Source organism: Diadema antillarum, unplaced genomic scaffold (genome assembly GCF_040938485.1).
Source record: "Diadema antillarum isolate AM-2024a unplaced genomic scaffold, OU_Dant_1.0 seq00000768_RagTag, whole genome shotgun sequence".
In the NCBI taxonomy this organism is placed as follows: domain Eukaryota; kingdom Metazoa; phylum Echinodermata; class Echinoidea; order Diadematoida; family Diadematidae; genus Diadema; species Diadema antillarum.
The window spans coordinates 2,443,378-2,465,297 of NW_027271658.1; the positions used below are offsets into that span (position 1 = coordinate 2,443,378).

The window sequence follows — 21,920 nt, forward strand, 5'->3', positions numbered from 1 at the left end:
AATAAGTTAAAATCCTTTAAAGGGGAAATCGAGTCCAATAAATAAGATAGTCTGATAAAAAAAGAGTAAAATCTTACAAGTTTAACAGTAAAAATTTGAATGAAATCGGATGAAAAATAAGGAAGTTATATAATTTTTGAAGTTTTGCTAATTTCTGCGAAGCAGTTAAAAGTGGATATGAATATGCAAATGAGTGAGTTGACCATGTCATAACCTCACAATTTTCCATTGATCGTGTACGAAAAAAAAAATGATGAAATTCAATGTTTATGTTAATGAAATATGAAAGATTATGGTATTGCTGGTTGAATAACTTCAGAAAGTGATCAGTTAGATATATCAGGACTTGAGCCTCGGGAATAATTTCGTTTGGATGAAAAACTTTAAATTAAGTAAGTGGGGAATGACATGCCCACGTTTCCATTTGCATATTCATAATTAACCATTCAAGAACTGTATCCTCAAAAATTAGCGAAACTTCAAAATGTCATAACTTCCTTATTTTACATCCGATTTCGATCAAAATTTGACCAATGAACTCTTAATATTTTACTCTTTCTTATCAGACTAACTAGTATTTTCACTGGATTTCCCCTTTAGATATTGCCATGTTTTGCTATACGACACCATACTGAGTTAAATGCAAGATACCTGGGAGTCACTGGCCTGTACAGGAAGACGTAAATGAAATTCTCTTCTATACAGACAGTAAAGTTTGTATATGCAGGAAATGGCACACAACTCATTTTGGAGAAAAAACAATATTGCATTTAACAATTACTTTTCAGTTCCATATAATTCTTGGCCTACTAATTCTTAGTATTGTAAAACAAACTAATAAACTTGTTGATTGTGAATTGCAACTCAACGCTTCGGAAGCTTGACATATATGTAACACCTCCAGGAACATAACTGCAGTCTGTGAACAAATCCAAGATTGCATCAATTATTGGCAAAGTGCTTTGGGTACCCGAACCAGATTAGGCTCACGGCAAATTATACCATTTACAACACTATGGTCGTATTGGTACTGATCAGGGAGTATAGATGATGCACTCCATCATAAAGAGACCCCCCCCCCCAAAAAAAAAAAAAAAAAAAAAATGTTTTCACTGTATTTAGCCTGTGGTGAACATCTGCACTTCCTGATCAGTACCAATAATGGAACTTTAATACATACATGATATTGTTCTTTTCACTGCGACGATCACTGAAAGTACATGTAAGCTAACAGTACTGTATGGATTTTTCACTTTTGCTATTTTGAGAGAAATATTAGAATGTTAGTGGATTTCAAAGCGTGAGTAAGAAAAAATTCTACAACTGTACCTTGCTAGAACCTTGGAGAAAGAAGTCAAACTCAATGGGTATACATGAATAGTCTATTAGAGTCTAATCAGTCTCATCATACTCCACATAATCATGGTATGGAGGGCTACTTTCAATCTCGACACAGCAGAATTTTTTGGTAAAGACAAGAGGATATGAACAAAGTAAAAATAATGCATTGCAACTGGAGTCGGGAGGGTATGCAAGGCTGTCATGAACACGCAATGTGATCAGCAAGACTCCTCCCTTGTCAATTTGTCTGTCAGTTTCAAGACTCCTCCCTATTCTCCATACATGTTGTACTACATTTCTAATACCTCTCTCCATGTGACCGATTTCAAGAATATCTCAGAAAGAAAATACATTGTATTAACTACCGAATACTGCATTACCTATCAGGTCTACAAGAAAATTGCAAAGAATTCTGAACAAATACAACTACTGGCCTCTTATTTGCGTCCAATATCTACTGATTGTATTAGGAAGCACCTGAGGGGAAAAAATGAAATGGCAGATATTTTGATTTGATTTGTTTTGATTTCTATATTCCTTTTTGCACAAGAATATAACAGAAAGCCAATCGAACAAAGTTCTTGAGTAATAATTATATCTTAACAGTGAATAACAAGGACATTGGTGGATGAATAAAATGAAGTGAATAAAACTGTTTTTCTTAATAGTGCAAAACGATTTCGAGGAAGTGTCTTTACATATTAGATGAAATTACAATTTTACGTACCAGCTGTTAAAAAAAGACAATTACACATATCTATGAGCAATAAGAATGAAGGTGACCATTATCGTAAGCACAGAGGACAATAGAATCGCTTTGTTTTGGATATCCCTGCCATTTCAAAACCAATTTTCATCAAATAAGCATTGAATTCCTCTTCGAATTATATAGGCCCCCTAGCTTCATATTTCTTTAGAGGTTCGTCATTATGTAATACACACACGCATACACACACACGGAGAACTGAAGCCCTATCGCATACAAAACCCTATCATTCCCCATATGATTTACTTTATTCTAGTATACAGGTTTACATGCACACTGTCAGTGAAGAAGAAAAAAACAATAGAAAGGTTGCTCTAACAGGTGGGATGCCTCCTAATAGGCCTGTTGTCCATCATGACGATGTGAGACATCACATGGCTAGCGGGAAAAAGATTATTAACATTCAAAATTGTTATCCATGGTTCATTTCCTTCATATGTCATGTAGGCCCATAGATATACTGTATATCAGTATATCTTGCGATGTCCTTGTAATCCTCAGATGTTTGCACTTTTAGACGGGGTGTATAGTAAAGCGCATGCATCTTTCATTCTAATCCAGACAGGTTTGGCGTGATCCCTGATCAATTCTTCCATGACGTACTGGTGCTGGTAAAAAGAAATGATTACACAAGGAAAACAAATCAGTTGGCTTTGCAATACAATGGACTTAACTGCTCCCATAGATTCTGAAAATGAATGGGTAGCAAAGAAGTTGACTGAATCCATAAGCAAGTTCAAATTTAAAGGAATGACAGAATCCCTTCGTCACATTACCACTTAGTGTCTTGCGTCAGTTTTTACTTACTTTGCTGAATTTTCTGGACATAGCTCAAGTCTTTTTTGTTGTTGTTGTTTCTTTCTTATTCATCATCATTATCAAGCAGAGTTACGACCATTACTGTATCCTTTGTCTCTTGGGTGAAGATTTTCACACCTGTAATGTACACTTTCAACAATATTTGCAATAAATCAATTTTCCATATTTATCTTAGGTAGTAGGATTCGGGAGTCGGGAGTAGGTCCCCCCCCCCAAAAAAAAAAAAAAACAAACAAACAAAAACAAAACAAAAACAAAACAAAACAAAACAAAACAAAACAAACAAACAGACAAACAAACAGAAGAACGTAAAGCATCTAAAATCTGCATTTTATAGAAAATCATTTACATGCCCTTTAAGTACATACTATTCATTGAATTGGCTCTGCAATTCTGAGTACTTACTTGATTTCCACTTTCCACATGGGTAGTATACAGTGATGTACTACAACTGTATCCCCAGTTGATTTACTCTGCTGACTGCAGCATGCCTCGTTCTCTGCCAGCAGAGGTAATGTCTTGCAGAATTTATACAGTCGTCAGGACATCATCGTCACCCACTTTGGTGTCATCGGCATCCCTTTCCAAGACATCCTATTCTTACGGGCTTTACATTCAATTTTCACCACCTGTTGAGTTATGAAGAATTTACAGGGAATAAAACTGAATTTCACTCATAATATAGTCACTAACCCATCGTCATTCACATGAAAGATACTTCATAACTTCGTAAAAGATACAGTGAGTTTACCCGCTGGGCCGAGTTTACCCATAACTACGGCACTGGTAATCTGTAGAGTGTAGGCCTATTGTAACGTTAACAACACTAACACGTTGCAGTTAGGGCGTTCCCCGTTCTATAAACGTTAGCCGTTAGAATAGAAAACTAAAACAAACGAGCAAAATCTTTAAGGGCGTAGCCTATTTCTACGCCTACTACAGTTTTACATTAAACGAGGGTAATTTTGCACTAAATCTTGTTATTCACCGACTTAGCAGGCTTAGCAGACTTACCGCTTTCATGCAGGCCGGCCAGCGTGTTTTTTTTAGACGGCACAGATTGGGTAAACTAAAAATCTATCGGGGGCCCTATCCCTAAACCTAACCCTAATCCTAATCCTAACCCTAACCATCAAACCCTAACCCTAACCCTAACCCTAACCCTAACCCCAACCCTAACCCTAACCCTAACCATAACCATAACCAAAAACCCTAACCCAACGTTTTTCCCATAGGTTTAACACGCGCCATGCCCCAATCTGTGCCGTCTTAAAAAAAAACGCGGCCGGCCAGGCTAGAACTTTATCGCTTCGACGCCATCTTAGCTAGATCCGCTCCTTGGCCTTTAGCTTTATGCAGTAACAGCAGTCAGTGCAGTCGATCGAGTCGTAAGTACAGTGCACGTACAAGTGTAGTGTGCCAAGCAACGAATGCGCACGTACTGTAGGCCTACGCACATCACGCTGCTAGGGCAGCACCAGCCAGCCAATCAGACAGATCCATCCGTACAGGTACGTACGCGCACATCTTCTTTCCCGCCAATTGTGCATTGATTATGGTCATAATATGCATAGCACGAGTGTGCGCTAGAAGCGCACGCACAGGGCACCACTGCGTGCGTTGTGGCCGCGGCCGTCATATGTCACATGCGCTGCTGACTTGTAGAGTACGAGTATCACAGTGTTTATGTTAAACATGTGCGGTGTTTAGAACGTGTTTACGAGGCGTTCTAAATGTAAACGCGTCTGTTTACCCTGACAGTAGAAGTGTTTAGGCCTAACCAACAAACATTTGGGTAATGCCCTAAACCATGAACGAAATCATTAACAAAGGCAATTCCCATTTTTTTTTTCTAGCAGTTAAAATATAGGACTGTACATGCGAAACCAAAATATGAATTTATTACAGTTGTGTTACATATTTTTAGGTTATCCTTTTTCCTTATTGATTAGGCATTTCCATGAAAGGCCTAAAACATGAATTATTTCATAGTGCATCTTGATGTCGTAACAGTTTCCACTTTCTCGTGATAAAAGGAAACTAGAAATTGCAATTTACACACCATTTCCAACACTTATACATATATATATGGACATATTGAGATTAACATAGCGTGACCAGAATAAACACTCGAACTAAACACTCCAAGCTAAACACTTTAACTCTCAATACTTTAAACGTGCTATACACACCGGGTGTTTAGATGTTAAACAAAGTGTTTATATTTTTAACACTGTGTTTAGTTCATAAACATGTCGCATGTCGCATTTTTTACAGTGTACTGTATTGTTCTTTCCTGGTCAAATAGATAATGATAAATTAGAATAAAAAGTTGTACTTCTTGTTGGATTTTGCTTCGAACAGCCTCCTTGTAACGACTGTATCCTCATATCAATGATATTGTGATAGCGTAGGTAACACATTGATGATTAACATTCTATATAAAGTGACCAGTATGAACAATTGCTTTTCGGCATTGTCGTGAAAAAAGTGGACATCATACGGATAGCAACTGATCACATTTTGCTCTTTAGCTATTACAGTGTTTTAGAGATAATATCTACCTGGCAGGCGATTTCTTACTGGAGATATAACAATATCATCCCTAAAAACACAAACAAACAAGCAAACTAACAAACAATCTAACCAGGAGTTGTCATTGAAATGAATTACAGCCAAATCAACCTTCTTATGAGAGGTAAATGTTCCTTTACCCCAAAATACACGACGATATGACTTATGGGTGAGTCTACATGAAGCCCGCAATATTGACAGGGTCATTACATTCAGTACTCACAGAATCGTTCTAATCACGTGTTCGCGACGAGAAATCTCTCGGGTTGTATCGTTACTGCATCACCCTAATGGAGACATGTCCATTCATACGATGAAACTGTTCTATTCTTATGTGTTGTCTGAAATCATACTTAATGCTGGTTCAAAAAGCATTATTTTTTCCAATGTGTGCTTTCTTATGTTTCTTCACAATGTAAAGCGTACGTTCTCGTTCTTTGCATATTTTGGTAAGATTATTTAGACCGTTGTACATGGGTGCTAAAACAAGCATTCTTACAAGGAGCACACACGCGAAGCACCTGTATGATTTTACGTTTTACTCGTGAAATATACCTGCCGGTTTGTATTGTCTATTGGTAAAAGCTGTAACACAGCTCAAGCAATCAACGTAACCACAAGGTAAAACAAGTAACCCAGTCTCTAGCTTAAATGTTAACATATGAATTTCAAACCAGACATCAAAATCTTTTCAAAACTTGAATGGGACGAATGTGAAGTGCCCTATTCGGTGACAACATGAGTAAAGGGAACTCGTGTCGTTTAGCGGGTGAGAACAGAAATCCTACGGACGGAGGATGACTCGTCCGCGATGATGCCGCCCACGCCGGTCGTACGCATTTTCTCCTTTTTCTTGATTATAAAAGGAAGGAAAGGAGCTCGCGGCTTTTCAGATTCATCTCATCGCCAAGTCTCTCGTGCCATCGCAGCTTTCGTGAGATTTGTGCAGTGTTTCCCCGGTCCACGCCCTTTTACAAGAAACGAAATTCACTACCTTTTTCATCAAGACTACAGAATCTACATTGAAATTTGACTCAAGCTTAATTCTTCCGTTCAGTTGTGAGATTGTGACTACCGGTACTTTATCTCAAGAGTTTCATATCTTCACAAGACGAATATGGTAAGTCATGAGACTCCTTGAGTAGTGTATTGTGCAGACCATGAAGCAGGCCACGTGTGCTGCGCTGAAGTCTGAATAATCAAGAAGGTGTGGCAGTCGAATCATGAATGCTAATTTCATGACAGGAGTGTCTTATTATTGTATTTTCGTCCTTGGTTGCTTGGTTTGTCATCTATTTTTTCCATTTCATTGACACAATTGGATTTTTACAAAACGAGATATTCTCTTTGCGAAAAGGAGCAACAGAAAGCAAGTCTACGTAAATCTTTCAAGATGAGATGTACTATTCGATTTGTTTTATAGATGTTCTGATCTTGTCAAATCTTTAAAAAAGGGAACGACTTATGAGAAGTCTGATGCATTTGCTCACCACTTGATTCTTTGGCGTTTACTACTGACCTTCATCATGGCTATTCATCTCCTATTCCTTCTACTTAAGTACTTATGGAGCGTTCCAACCCTTGGTTAATCTTTGCATGAGGGATCAATCACATGTTTTCCCATCTCCTTATAGTGTACAGCGTTTTGTCAGACATTTTCACGATGAATCATCACATGACTGTTTTCCCAAATGAGCGAGAATCTGCTGACGTGGTTAGTGCACATTTGAGTCGTGGGTGCACTGCAGACATTGTAATAATGTTCGCCAGACACATACTTGTCGTAGCTTGAGAGCGCGCCCTCGGACCGTTCATTTTGTGAGTGAGTGTGTGTGTGTGTGTGTGTGTGTAAGTATGGGTGTGCAAGTATGGGTGTGTACCTTTCGCCAATCTGATTTTCTATTCGAATGTCTAGCAACCGTCCGATAAGGAAGTTCTTATTTGTATTTCTATATACATATTCATACAGATATATTGTTTCTAAAGTCACGGAGATGTATATGACGCTTTATATTCATTAATAATTACAATTGATAAGTAAACAATATATATTGAATATAAATGATAATTGTCACATTTTCTGAAGAAAGCAATTTACTTATTACAAACATGACCCCTTTCCGCTTTTTTTCTGTTACACAGCTTAAGTTTTTGAGATTCTCTTGAAACATTTGCTGGTACTGTTTAAATGACATGTTACAACAACATGAACAACATCATTTTGGTAAACCAGTGTTTACAGCTGTATTGTTTCTAAAGACACGGACATGTATATGACCCTTCATATTCCTAATAACTACAATTGATAAGTAATCTATATAAGTTTAATATGAATGAAATGACCCCTATTTTCCTCCTTTTTTCTGTTACACAGCTTGAGTTATTTTCTTTTTAGATTCTTTTAAAACATTTATAGCTATACAGTTTAAATGACATGTTACAACAGCATGAGCAACACCGTTTTGGTAAACCAGTGGGATGATAATTTTATATAAACAACTACTTTTAACCAAAACACAGACACACATACATGAACACAAGTTAAGAAGAGGCAAATAAACTTCATGCGCATTTGTGAGTAAAATAATTACGCAACATGAGGTGAGAACCCGATGGCAGTAATTTCATGAATTGTTAGGATCTGCCTAAGATGTCGTTATAATACATCACTCGGACTCTCTATTCCGAAAATGACGCATGCGTGGTGGGCTGCCGCAAAGAGACGGGTAATGACTGTCCATGACTCATCGTCATGATCACGATGGGTGTCTTCTTCTCTCCCCGTCACAGACAGTCTTCTCAAGTCATTCTAATTCATATCCCGCGGCGCCACAATAGCGTCTCGCACTTTGCCCGCTATAAAGATTGGAAATTTAACTTTTTAGTTCATCCTTCAGAAAAAAACATTCTGAACCACGTCCATAACTTGTTCACCTCTTTGTCCCCTCTATCGTATTGTACCTGTATCTTCGATATCTTCCATCTATTTTGAATTGCTTATTCCATTTTGTCCTGCCATTTGGTGCATTGTTGCTGATTCTTCATTGTCTGCCAATTGCCTCCTTTTCATTTTTTTTTATTTCAATGAGGTTCCAAGTGTTTCCAATTAAATCTATATTTGACTGTTGAATTGAGATGACAGATTGTCGTATTTACTGTATTTCAGACACCCCTCCAAACCAGTTTATCACATCTTCTCAAGATTAGCTGACAAATATCGTGAACACTTCTCTTCTGTTTAACGTAATCATTCTTTATGTTTTCACCTTGATCACTTCCTTATTTGGATATCAGAGTTTACACGATATACCAAGGACGGTTTTCTTATTGCGGATATTTTGGTGTGAAAATAGTAACTTACACGATACCTTGACATAATGTACTCTGCACCAGAACAACATTTTCTTTGTTAGGAAAAAGGAAAGAGAGCATATAGTGAGCAGTTGACATTAAAAAAAGAAAATCATACACGATAGCCTTGGTATTTAATCTGGGTCCCTGTATATCTGTAGGTCCCCAAAAAGCCAGGAGACCTCTAATGAAACCAGACGGTAAATCAACGGGATAATAGCGTTGCACTCTGTACATGTACTTTGACTCTACGGCTGTAGGACATTAGTGCCACTCAATCTCTCCATCCCGCTTTGTCCCATCGCTGTACTTTAATTCACTCAGTCGCGCCAAATAATGAAGCAAGAGGCTAGGTTAGGGTTAATACTTTTTTTTTTACATCCCTCCCCCACAACAAGCACGTCTATATCCATCATATCACAGATGAATGCTGTCTTGTAACCTTGAATTGAATTGAAATCTCTCTCTAGCAACAATAATTTGTAGTTTCTCATATCACATTATTAGTATGACGAAACTTGATACAAGAAAGTCCATGGAGAATTCATGGTGTGAAGGATTCGTGGTAATCACGATTCAACAAAGAGAAACAAAACTTGATATTATTATATACGATCATCAATCGTTAAGTAAGCAGATATGCAACGTGTAATGGATACAGTTTGGAAGGCATGGCCGGAGGAACCATAGGGACCGTGGGGGCTCGGGCCCCCACACATTTTGTGCACCATACAAAGGAATACATAAGGTGTCATCATTTTGGGGCCCCCACACTTTTTTGACCCGGAAGTATGTAAGTGGCGCTATTTTTTTTTTTTTTTTTTTTTTTTTTGCTTGTCAGCTGAAGAAACCCGGAAATGGTAGGGGAGAGATGAGCTGAGGACCTTTCTTTCTTTTCTTTTTTTTTGTTTTGTTTGTTAGCTCATAAAACTCGGAAGTGGGCCCCCACACTTTTGAAAACTCTCCGCCGGCCCTGGGTATATGACATTAAGAAAACATAAGCTCTTGGAAACAATAAAAGTGTCTATACTGTTCCACAGTACTAAAAATTTGCTATTTAGTCTTTTTTTTTCAGGTGAAAGGAATCAAATTGAAACTTGAAAGCTGGCAGCTTCTATTGTTAAGGTGCCTCATAATCGGAGAAAAAAAACATGTATACACAGAAACACAACATATCGTGCGATTACTGTTATACTGTTACCACTTATGCTAGAGTCACACACGGCCGGGTCACAAAACGGATTTGATCAGAGTAAAAATGAGCCGGATTAGTCCCGGAATGGAGGGCAATTTATGCTACAGTCACACACGGCCGGATTTTGAACCAGGTCCATAAGGAATTAAAACCTTATTGACCCGTATCGAACCGTATAAAAATCCGCTTTAAATTCCTTAACTGAATCCTTTTCGACCCCTATCGACCCGTTTCAACCCGCTTCGACCCGTACCGTAAACCTTGTCATCATTCGTTGCATGAAGGCAATGCGGTATACGGCAAGGGTCCATACGGTTTTTACGCTGCGGGCTGCAGCGGTTCGATGCGAGTCAGTGCAGTTCGAACCGGGTCAATTCTGATATCAAGACGGAATTGAAATCCGTGAGAAAATTTTGAACATGACCAAAAAATTTTCACCGCCGTATCGTAGCCCCCGGAATCCATCAGGAATTGACACGGGTTACGATGCAGGTCAAAGCAGGTCTCTACGGCTCGAACCGGGTCGATACGGTTTTAATTCCTTATGGACCCGGTATGAAATCCGGCCGTGTGTGACATTAGGGTACCAGTCAGTCCACTGTCTTGTCCGTATGTTGTTATGAACATGATTAAGGGTCTTCCAGCACCTGTCTTTTCCCAGTATGGAGTACTTCTTCATTACATTTTGATATTCTGTCAGTCCAAAGTATTCTGGGCATTCTTCTCAAGAACCACATTTCTGCTGCTTGAATTATATTGTCAAAGGATTTTCCTTTGCAAGCGCAATTCGTCTCTTAAGTTCTGCATCCCTCATTCCGTCTACAGTGATCAAACCTTCAAGGTAGCAGCATTTTTCAACTTGTTACATTTCCCTCCACTGCGTGCAGTCTTCTTCTTCGAAACTACCATACATTCTGTCTTCTCAAGGTTTAATGATAGTTTTTCCAGTTTTTCACTTTCGATGACTATACTTATTCAGGAGTGCTTGCAACGCATCCCTTCTTCCTGCTACTAGGACAGATTCAATGACATATCTTAGATTTTTCCGTTTTGGCCCCCAAACTGTCATTTCTTCCATAGGAAGATAATAGATAATAAACGGAGAGATGTTAACTCCGCAAATGCCATGGGTCGTCAGCAGCACACCAGGGATCACCAGTGTTTCGGCCATTTAAGTGCTGTACACCTCCCCCTGGCTGGCCGGTGCTGCGTTGGGATCCCCTTGACAGCACCCCCATGGCATTTCAAAGAAAAACAAAACAAAGCAAAACATCACAAAACAAGACAAAAAAAAAGATATTTCATTCATTAATTCATTCATTTCATTTCGCGTACAATTATCATCTCGCTATTCAGCGAGAAAATATCTAGTGATATTGCAAAGCCATGTCGAACTCCCCTTGATCTCTTTCCAGATACTGGTCTCACTATCTATTCTGAGTGCAGCATTCTGATACCAGTACAGGTTCCTTATTAGCCGCAGATGCTTCACATCGATGTCTGACCTACTGAACATAGCCACAGAAAATGGTAATCACGAATACAGGCATTAGTCAACAGCACTGCGATCTCTACAGAGAACAGAGATATGACAGCTTGACAGCATAATGATTCCTTGTCCCTCTTTTTACCTTCACGTAAATAGTTGAAATTATAAATGTGAATGTTCATTGGGATTCATTCATAAGGATTGATAATGTATTTCTTGAACGTAAAAGTTCTGTTAAGTTTTTAGGCATTTTTATTGATGAAAACCTAACCTGGAATGATCATATACGTTATGTTACAACCTGTATTTCTAGAAATATAGGTGTTCTTTCAAAGATGAAAAGTTATCTTCCTGAACATACTCTTTTTATGCTTTACAATTCTTTAATCCTACCATATATTATGTATTGTAATCTAGTGTGGGCTACAAGTTCAAAAACTAAACTCAACCCTATTTATTTACTACAAAAGAAAGCCATTCGCATCTGTATTGGATCACAATACTTAGCCCACACCAGTTCACTTTTTTATCAGTTAAAAACACTGAATATATTTGATATAAATACATTACATTCTTTGCTTTTTATGTTTAAGTATTTGAACAACTTACTTCCAAACATTTTTCACGATTTCTTTAAACTGAATTACACCGTTCATTCATATCCCACTCGTAATTCGCAAAATTGTCATTTAGTAAATCCCAGATTATTAATTGCACAAAAATCTATAAGACACAATGGATCAAATCTTTGGAATACACTCCCAGATTATGTTAAATCATGTAAAACTTTATATTCTTTCAAGGCTAGATTGAAAACTACATTACTGTCAGATTACAATCTATGAATATAGCATTTGAATATATATTTTGTTTTGTTTGATCACATTTCTTTTCCTGTAAATTGGATTTAAAACTACAATAAATATACGCAATGTTTCTATGTCTATCATTTCATTTCATTCCCATTATCTTCAGCATCACCACTATCACTTTCATCTTCATTATCACATTTTTCTTCATCATTACCCTGTCAACATCATCATGCATCATCATCATCATCATCATATTTCACGTTACTCTTATTCGTATCTATGCACTAGGAATATAAAAAACATAATGTATTTACAGTGTTTTATATTTTGTAGTATTTCTCCATTCCGCAAACAATATAATTTTTTTTTTTGTATTATGTAGATAGGTCCCTGGGCTGCCACGTGCTCAAGCTTTTGCTTATAGTGGCAGTCCTTCTTTCGCATAATTTCTCAGATAATTATTTGGAAAATTGGTAATACGATTAATTTACACATCAATTTTCCTTCTTTGAATTATGTACTTGTAATCTGCTTACTGATATTCCATGTGATATTACTGAAAATAATTTTGATTTATGTATGAAATTGTGTTGGAAGAAAAATAAATCAAACAAACAAACAAACAAACATTGAGTATAACTTGCGAAGTAGTAGCAAAGTATTTCCATATCAATATATCGATAAACATAACCTGAGAAACATTCATGTCAACAGTACTCAAATGATCTGATAAATAGCATGCAACGCCTCGTGCATGGGTGCATGTAAAGTACGTCTCATGACAGTGCACGTCGCCGCGAGTCGTCACAGTGTATGCTTGAAATGCAGCAGAAAATAATATCACTCCTCCACCCCATTATGTGTCGCTGTAACATAACTAATCATACATGACACCACTGGCCGTTATTGAAATGCCTATAATGTCGATAGATAAGGTCACTTTTTATGGTGTCATGCATTATGCCCACACTCGCAGTGTCCCTTGCATACACTATAAGGTAGTAATACAGGTCCTCGTCTATGGACCTTCTAGATATAAAGAAGGAAGAGGAAGATACAAGAGACATAGACACGACTTAAACAGATGTATCGATTCGAGACGTTACGTTATGGTACAGGAGTGAGGTTAGCAATTCATGAATCATTCTCATTACTGTCCCTCTCCGTCTAGATCTACGTTGGACACTATATAAATAGAATGCACTGTGTGTTAATGTGAATCAGTGCTCAGCAAAGCATCTAATGCTTTCCTGTACTGAAAATAATACTTGAGCTAAGACTATAAAATGGGTTCTCTTTTTTTTTCCTTTGCAGCAATACGCTTCTTCTAACTCTTCTAACTCTTCTATCTAATCATTCACCTTTTTTGCCTGTTTTATCATCTCTTCCCTTTCGAGGATACATACATGTATTTCATCCATAATCACTCTACGGACTTTCTCTGGCTTTTCACTGATAATGCAAATCCCTCACAGAATTCATATCTGTAAAACGCCAAGGCGTACAGCTAAGGTGTAAAACCTCTTCACCTTGTAAATAGAGAGGGAGGCAAAATTGCCTCAGTTATCAAAATTTGCCGTCAGTTTGATTAGGAGAGGCTCATATTGTCCTTCGCCTGATGGAAGAGAAGAACAAACTCTGCTTGAACACATGAGTAAGAGCACTCAGAAGCTGAGCCATACGGAATTGAGAGCAGAGATGCTGCAGCGCATTGCTCGTAGAGGAGAATGGAAAACGTACACGTTTGAAGTCTTGATAACTCTCGATTTCGTATTCTTAACACACACACACACACACACACACACACACACACACACACACATACACACACACATTCACATTACATATTTCCACCCCATCCCTTCCGCCAGCCAATCCTTCTATTAGAAATCGACGTGAGTCATCCTTAATGTCGGCGGGTGTCAGTCAGTACGGTTTCATGGGAACGCTAAGAGAAGAGAAACCGCACATCTTAACTTGCAGATCTCTCTCGACAAAGTGATCTTACATACATTGGATATGAATATTTGATCTTGCACCACATGCAGGATTATTTCTTAAAGTGCAACGCATGTAATGTTGGAGTAAAGAAAAGGGAAAAACAAATGTAGAAGTAAAATTGGCAAATCTTTTCATGTGCAAAGGCTCAAATCAGGAAATTTTGCACTAAGACATTAAGATTACAAATTCTAACAATTAGTATTTATTATACTCAGGGAAAAAATGGTATTCATGTATATGATTAATTAACGTATGTCTTTACATGTATGTGCGATTATGTACTGAAATGATAAAGCCACAGACTCTTAAGTTGAAAGAAAAATAAGTAAAGTAACGTAAATCGGGTAAAAATGTGAATGTGTATAATTCTGTCTTTAAAATCGAAATGTTGATACAATGTATTTTAACATCTTCCTCTGATTTCAATGTTTATTTTCCTTATTCCTCTGAATTTTCCTCTTCTCACTTGATTTGTGTTTGCGTGTGTCCATATATTTCACACAGTGTGTTTGTCCCGACATGACAGTCTTTACCTGCTCTCTCCCGCTTTCCATGATGTTTACATGATGGCCGGTTTTCCCCCGTTTTTCAGTATGTTGCTGGAATTGAACTAAGATAAGTTTGGAATATCAACAAGTTAAAAAGCAAACGTTATCAGGTGTTCGTTATAATAGATCACACACTCCCATATAAACTTTACACGAAAACACAGATATCTTCCTATTCAATTCCAGCGTGAATGCATCTCAGTCCACGTTGGTCAGGCCGGAGTTCAAATCGGCAATGCATGCTGGGAACTCTACTGCCTGGAGCACGGTATTGGGCCTGACGGCATGATGCAAGAGGTACCAAAGAAGGCTGAGGGGAGCAAAGATGACGCCTCCTTCAGTACATTCTTCAGCGAGACGTCTGCGGGCAAGCATGTTCCTCGCGCCGTCTTCGTCGACCTCGAACCCACTGTGGTCGGTGAGTCATGCATAATCAACCATTACTGCTTGATAGGGATTTATAAAAACAGGGATTATCTGCACGAAATAATTTTCTATGGTTACTGTAGACTCCTCAATCAATCAATCAATCAATCAATCAATCAATCAATCAATCAATGACTGGTTGATAATTTTTTTTTCAAGAAATCAAATAATTCCTCAATGAGTCAACATTGTCGGAAGTTGTCAGTTATAATGATAACGTATGACAGAGTTACATACATATTACATGATTTGTCCTTATCTTTTTTTTTTTTGGACCGTAGTGTCCGTGGTCGGATCAGGAGGCAATGCATCTGAAATTTTTCTTGTATTTTTTTCCGACTGTTCATTCTTCGCGGCCCCTGAATCGGTCATGTTCTGTCAGCGTCTGCCAATTAGTTCACCCTTGAGATCTACCTCCTTCACGTCAAATACTCTTCACAGTGGCTTTTCATGACCGCTTCAAAGAGCAGAGCCATTTTTATTCTAGCTTGCCATTTCAGGTCTTCTTTCAGTTTTCTTTTACAATATTTTGTAGATAGTAATTAATGTTTTTCTTACTCGCAGATACAAGCCAGTATTCAATACATTGTTCATTAATTATCCTTTTCACCTTTATGTATTATGTTTCTGGGGAATGATGACGCTGGTAACATTGTGATGATGATATCAATGCCAGCAGTGATGATAAGCCTTGGTGATACATTATTGTTGTTGATTTTCTCATTGTTTTCCAGATGAAGTCCGCAGAGGGCGGTACAACAGTCTTTTTCACCCCGAGCAATTGATCACAGGCAAGGAAGATGCTGCTAATAACTACGCCCGCGGTCATTACACTGTTGGCAGGGAGATAATTGACATGGTTCTGGACAGGATCAGGAAACTTGTGAGTGAGATATTCCAACATCAATGTCAGAGCTGCGCTTTCCATTTTCTCCAAGTTATACAAAAAGAAATAACAGTAGGATTGTGATTCATTCAGCACTGATGTTGTGGTTGTTGTTGTTGTTGTTGTGTGTTTTTTTTACTCACAAAGAGGTGAGCGACCTGAGTAGGATAAATAATAAATTCTCTTTTTTCGCTTCTATAATGTCTGATATAGATTAATATGATACTATTCTTGGGTTCAGTGAAAAGTAACACGTCATATTCTTGCATACTTTGGTGTGATTTAACAGAACATTTGCATGTCTATACCTTCATTAGCTAATTGAATCACACCCTCAAGATATCATGTAGGCCTGAAGAAGAGGAAACTTGAGATTTGAAACTTTCGCTCTAGCTCTTGAATTGTCTCTGAAAACCAATCTACTTGTTTGTGTTTGAGGCTGTCTGGGAAATCACGTGGTATATACGCAGGGCACATGTATCTTTTGGTAAATAGATACATAAATACATTTCATACGCGATGACTGTGATTGTGCATAAATATTCCCAAATGAGAATTTCACGGCAACTTTATTTTACCATCTGACAAATTGGAATGTTTTTGATCACCAACATAGTGAAAACAATATGTAACATATTACTGCTTTATGACATTGAGTTTACACTTGACTAGAGGAAAGCATTGTATTGGCAAGCGACATCATTTCAGTACTCGTGTAGCTTACATCACCAATCATGACTAATGTCAACTTCATTGCAACTGATTGACAAATTGCCCTACATCGACGTGAATAAGCACTGAATGGATTACTCGTAGTATTTTAGTAGTAGCTATGATAAAAAATCACTGGGCGTACATACTCGAGCAGGATTCGAACCTACGACCTCCTGATCTCCGGACAGGCGTCATCTCCACTAGACCACCGACAGCAAGTGTTGGTTCTAATCCTTATAGCATGCAGCGGGTACTGCGTAATTATTCAAATTCATGAAATTTTGATACACTGATGATTGATACACTGATCAATTCAGAGTGCTTATTCACGTCGATATGGGGCAATTTGTCGATCAGTTGCAATGAAAACATCTCGACGGAAGAATTTCATGAATTTTAATGTCAACTTCGTCGGTCAAAATGAAATTTCGGAAGTGCTGTGAGGATGCATGAATTAACGTAGACATGAATACGCATGTCATACACTGAAACAGCAAAATGTGAAAAGGCAAATGAATATGACGTGACTCTTTCTCCTTACAGGCTGACCAATGCACGGGACTGCAAGGTTTCCTCATCTTCCACAGCTTTGGCGGTGGTACTGGGTCAGGCTTCGCCTCCTTGCTCATGGAGCGACTGTCTGTGGACTACGGCAAGAAGTCCAAGTTGGAGTTTGCCATCTATCCTGCGCCTCAGGTGTCCACAGCGGTCGTGGAACCCTACAACTCTGTCCTCACAACCCACAACACCTTGGAGCATTCCGATTGTGCTTTCATGGTGGATAACGAAGCAATCTACGATATCTGCAGACGAAACCTCGACATCGAGCGCCCAACGTACACAAATCTGAATCGTCTCATTGGCCAGATTGTATCTTCTATTACTGCTTCACTGCGATTTGATGGGGCCCTTAACGTTGATCTCACAGAATTCCAGACCAACTTGGTACCATACCCTCGCATCCACTTCCCTCTGGCAACCTATGCCCCTGTCATCTCCGCAGAGAAGGCCTACCATGAGCAGCTGACCGTTGCCGAGATCACCAATGCCTGCTTCGAGCCTAACAACCAGATGGTGAAATGTGACCCACGCCATGGAAAGTACATGGCCTGCTGTCTCCTGTATCGAGGCGATGTAGCGCCGAAGGATGTCAATAGCGCCATTGCACACATCAAAACAAAGCGCAACATCCAGTTCGTCGACTGGTGCCCAACTGGTTTCAAGGTCGGCATCAACTATCAGCCACCAACCGTCGTGCCCGGCGGCGATCTGGCCAAGGTCCAGCGCGCCGTGTGCATGCTGAGCAACACCACGGCCATCGCGGAGGCTTGGGCTCGTCTCGACCACAAGTTCGACCTGATGTACGCCAAGCGCGCTTTCGTCCACTGGTACGTGAGTGAAGGCATGGAAGAGGGCGAGTTCGCTGAGGCTAGAGAAGACCTAGCCGCGCTTGAGAAGGATTACGAAGAAGTTGGCGTGGATTCCGCGGCTGGTGACGGGGAAGAAGATGCAGATGAATTATAATTGATATCCACGCAAACTCCCTCGAGGCCATTCCGTTCAAATGACAGAGTCATATTTGGATGATATCTAATTCTAAATTTGCATGTATGTGTGCTGTGTTTATAGCAAAAGCTGTTCGTGTAAATGTGTCATTCACAAACTTGTACGAGCGAGAATAAATGACCGTTTCAACGTAAGCCACCTGCCTGCGGAGCAGACTTCGGTTTGTAACGAAATAAGAAGTTATAAATAGATGCTATTGTTGTCTCTACATCTGTTCATTATACTTCCTAAAAACAGATTACATCGAGCGCCCTCTTTGTTTCATGTGAAAAAACTGTGTTTCAGTTGGGACGATATCGGATAGGTTTACACAATTTTGACAGTATTATTCTGTCGCTCATGTTTTGGTCTAGTGGAGGAAATGTTCGCACGTCTTCCACGTCCGACAATTCTGCAATTTCGTTCGCTTGTCTTCCTTTTTAAAGGAACATTCTAGTGTGTCCTTACGCATTCAGCAGTAAAAGATGAGAGGGCATTGCTGAAAGAAACTGAGGTTGCCTTATATATTTGTTTTTAGCTAAATTACTGTTAAGTAAGAGTAGACATCTCGTTTTCAGTTGATCAATAACTTGAAATAGTATTAATGAAATGTTATACGCGATTATTCTTCTGATTTATACAAATGTGCAATATTGTTCGTTTATATTTCTCAAACATATTTGCAATGTTTGAAGGTACCCTTTGCGGTTGTGACTGCAAAGAATTAGAACTTGTTTACAGAAATTAGAACCTATTCGATCCTATGCACATCACACAGTGTCGTCCGTCTGACGGAATGAAAATCATCACATGTAGTGCCGACTAATTCACAGATGCAAAAATATGGAACTTGTGCCATGGCAGTTGATACACCTGGTATATGATATGATGATATATTATGCAGAAGCTAAAGCTCGGAGTTTGTTGGCCCTCGTCTCTGAGGCAAAATGGCGGGGTTTTCCCAAACACTTCGATTGACTGCATCAAATCCTCTGATTTCCAGCACTCAAGTACGTGCATACACACCTATAGTAACATCTCGAGCGTAGACAAACCAGAGTAACATACCATGTTGCACTGAAGAGAACAAAAGGAATGCATCCTGAAAATACAATTCCGTTGAAGCAGCAGCAGCAGGAGTAGTATAGCACCTGTAGTGGTAGTAATAGAACTGTTATTACGAGTAGTTAGATTGCTTAAACAATTTCAGAAGCATAACTCAGTTTCATTATTATGATTATCATTACAATAGTCATTATACAGGAATAATTGGCAAGAGAAAAGGTGCTTTCGTTGCAGTTATATATATTGCTGTTGAAACAGCACTTGTAGTGATTGTACAATTATGCTGATCATGCAAAGAATTACAGACTGAAGCATATGATTTGTGGATGACTACTATCGGAAGATCAAATGTCATTAGATGGCTACAAAGTTATTCGGTGCATCCTTAAGTGACAGTGACAGTATCAAACTAAGTTGTAGCGCTCGTAGGTTTTCTAGCATCCGTAGGCCTAGTATTTCTTTCTTCTTTTTTTACACAAAGGAAACAAGGAGTAGCCAACGATGTGTCAGCCCAGCGTCTAGACGTAAGCATGGTCTTCACATTACAAGTTTTACTTTTTAAAGCCTGAGGAAGACCATGAGATAAGACACATGTACATAACTTTAGCATGTTGACTCATTTACGATCAAGTATAACATATACAGAGTAAAGACAGGCAAAACGGGCGGCGATGCTGAAGTCATGATTGAAATTGTAATATCGAATAACAAAGACGCTTTCTCAATTAATGGATTTCTATCTCCTAAAATACATGTCAGCACTCTTATCGCTGCAGCAATATCAATCATTCAATACAGTACTTGAGATTTAATTCATGGACACGTTTAACATGTAATGTAGTCATGTAAGAGTAGTTGACGTACACCAATTATCTCTAAAAATACAAACAAATGATTCCTACTTCCAGCAAGCGTTGTTGTGGGTATAAATACTTGTGAACGATAAGTGTATGAAAGCAGGTAACTATACACTTTACTTACTGCTGATGCTGATTTAAAATTTTGCAAACTTACGCTTCCACAACGTAAATTGCATTTAAAATTTGTGAATTGTGTTATGTGACAGTTTATTGTATATAAGTTTTGTAAGTACCTTAGGTATCACTATACCGACTACATGGCCTATGAATTCAATTTGCCGTTTTTGAATATGTTGAATTAAATTCAAACGAGTTAAAGTGACACACTTGTCGTATATCTACAGCAATAACTCTCAGTTGTTACCATGGGTGATGGATTAAAGTGAACCATAATGTTATCATGTCAACAAAAGGTGTATAGCAAGATGTATGGAAATAACCTATCAACATTGAAATTTGCTTGACCTGGAGAAACAAGAACAGGATAATAATGCGGATCACACATTTAATCATTAGTGAGGGGTGAGAGATGCGGCGTGAAAGATGGACGAAAAAAAAAGATATAAGTAGCTGAGTATACTGAGGAAGAAGAAACAAAATCAAGAAAGAGAACCATGACAGTAACAAGGGAAAACAAAAGATATTAATACATTTTAATTTGATATGTGAATGAAGAAAACGAGAACGATGAGCGATGCAGCTGTTTTTATACCGTAGATGTTCAATTCAATTCAATTAAATACACTGCATTTATTCCTATCCAACAATATGAAACGATATATAGTACAAATATACATTTATCAATTCATACTATCGTAAGCACATTTAAACAAAATAAATGTACGAATAATAACCGGAAAATAATGTACACTTTGCAATGTTAAAGAGTGATCCACTGAAAAGCAGAGCTTGTAAAACGTTAAGCATTGGGGGAAAAAAAGGGGGAAAAACACACACACACACACACAATATATATATATATATATATATATATATATATTTTTTTTTTTTAATTGTAATAAAAAAAATGTAATCGTTGGATCCATGGCGTACTTGAGACTCTTTCTTCTAATATATATATATATATATATATATATATATATATATATATATAAAACAATGACAGATACATGGAAAATCAATCTAAATATGTACCGTTAAAGCATATGATTATTGATATATGATACCAAAGTTATAAAGCATCTACTAAACAGTACTTGTTCTAAAGCACAAGAAAACATAAAACTTGAAACGACATAGCAATGTTGCGATACTGAGCCAATCGTTTAGCCGTGTGTACCCGGAAAAGATGTTGACAAAGCAGCAATACATACAAGACACACAGGTCGGCACAAAAAAACAAAGAAAAACTGACAAAAAAATGCATGTATTCAGAAAAGACGGAATTATAACACACACACAGATAGACAGACAGACAGACAAACACACACACACACACACACACACACACACATATATATATATATATAAATATGTATGTATATATATATACATATACATGTGTATG

General features: G+C 38.1%; 1 protein-coding gene and 1 non-coding gene across 2 annotated transcripts; one reads left to right on the plus strand and one right to left on the minus strand.

Moving 5' to 3' along the window:
- The first annotated feature begins 5,206 nt into the window (after positions 1 to 5,206).
- Positions 5,207 to 20,708, plus strand: LOC139738782 (tubulin alpha-1A chain-like). The gene is made up of 4 exons (XM_071649420.1): positions 5,207 to 6,620; positions 15,083 to 15,314; positions 16,057 to 16,205; positions 17,466 to 20,708. The coding sequence occupies exons 1-4, from the start codon at positions 6,618 to 6,620 to the stop codon at positions 18,444 to 18,446; spliced, it is 1,365 nt and encodes a 454-aa protein (XP_071505521.1). The 5' UTR covers positions 5,207 to 6,617; the 3' UTR covers positions 18,447 to 20,708.
- On the minus strand, positions 17,065 to 17,139 carry Trnas-gga (transfer RNA serine (anticodon GGA)). Its single transcript has one exon. It is a non-coding gene; the product is annotated as a tRNA-Ser (tRNA).
- Positions 20,709 to 21,920: the final 1,212 nt, after the last annotated feature.

Bases quoted from the DNA above. Each gene is read 5' to 3' on its own strand.
- LOC139738782 (XM_071649420.1), top strand. The intron at 15,315-16,056 runs GTGAGTCATGCA...ATTGTTTTCCAG, and splicing joins CCTCGAACCCACTGTGGTCG to ATGAAGTCCGCAGAGGGCGG. The intron at 16,206-17,465 runs GTGAGTGAGATA...TTCTCCTTACAG, and splicing joins TGGACAGGATCAGGAAACTT to GCTGACCAATGCACGGGACT.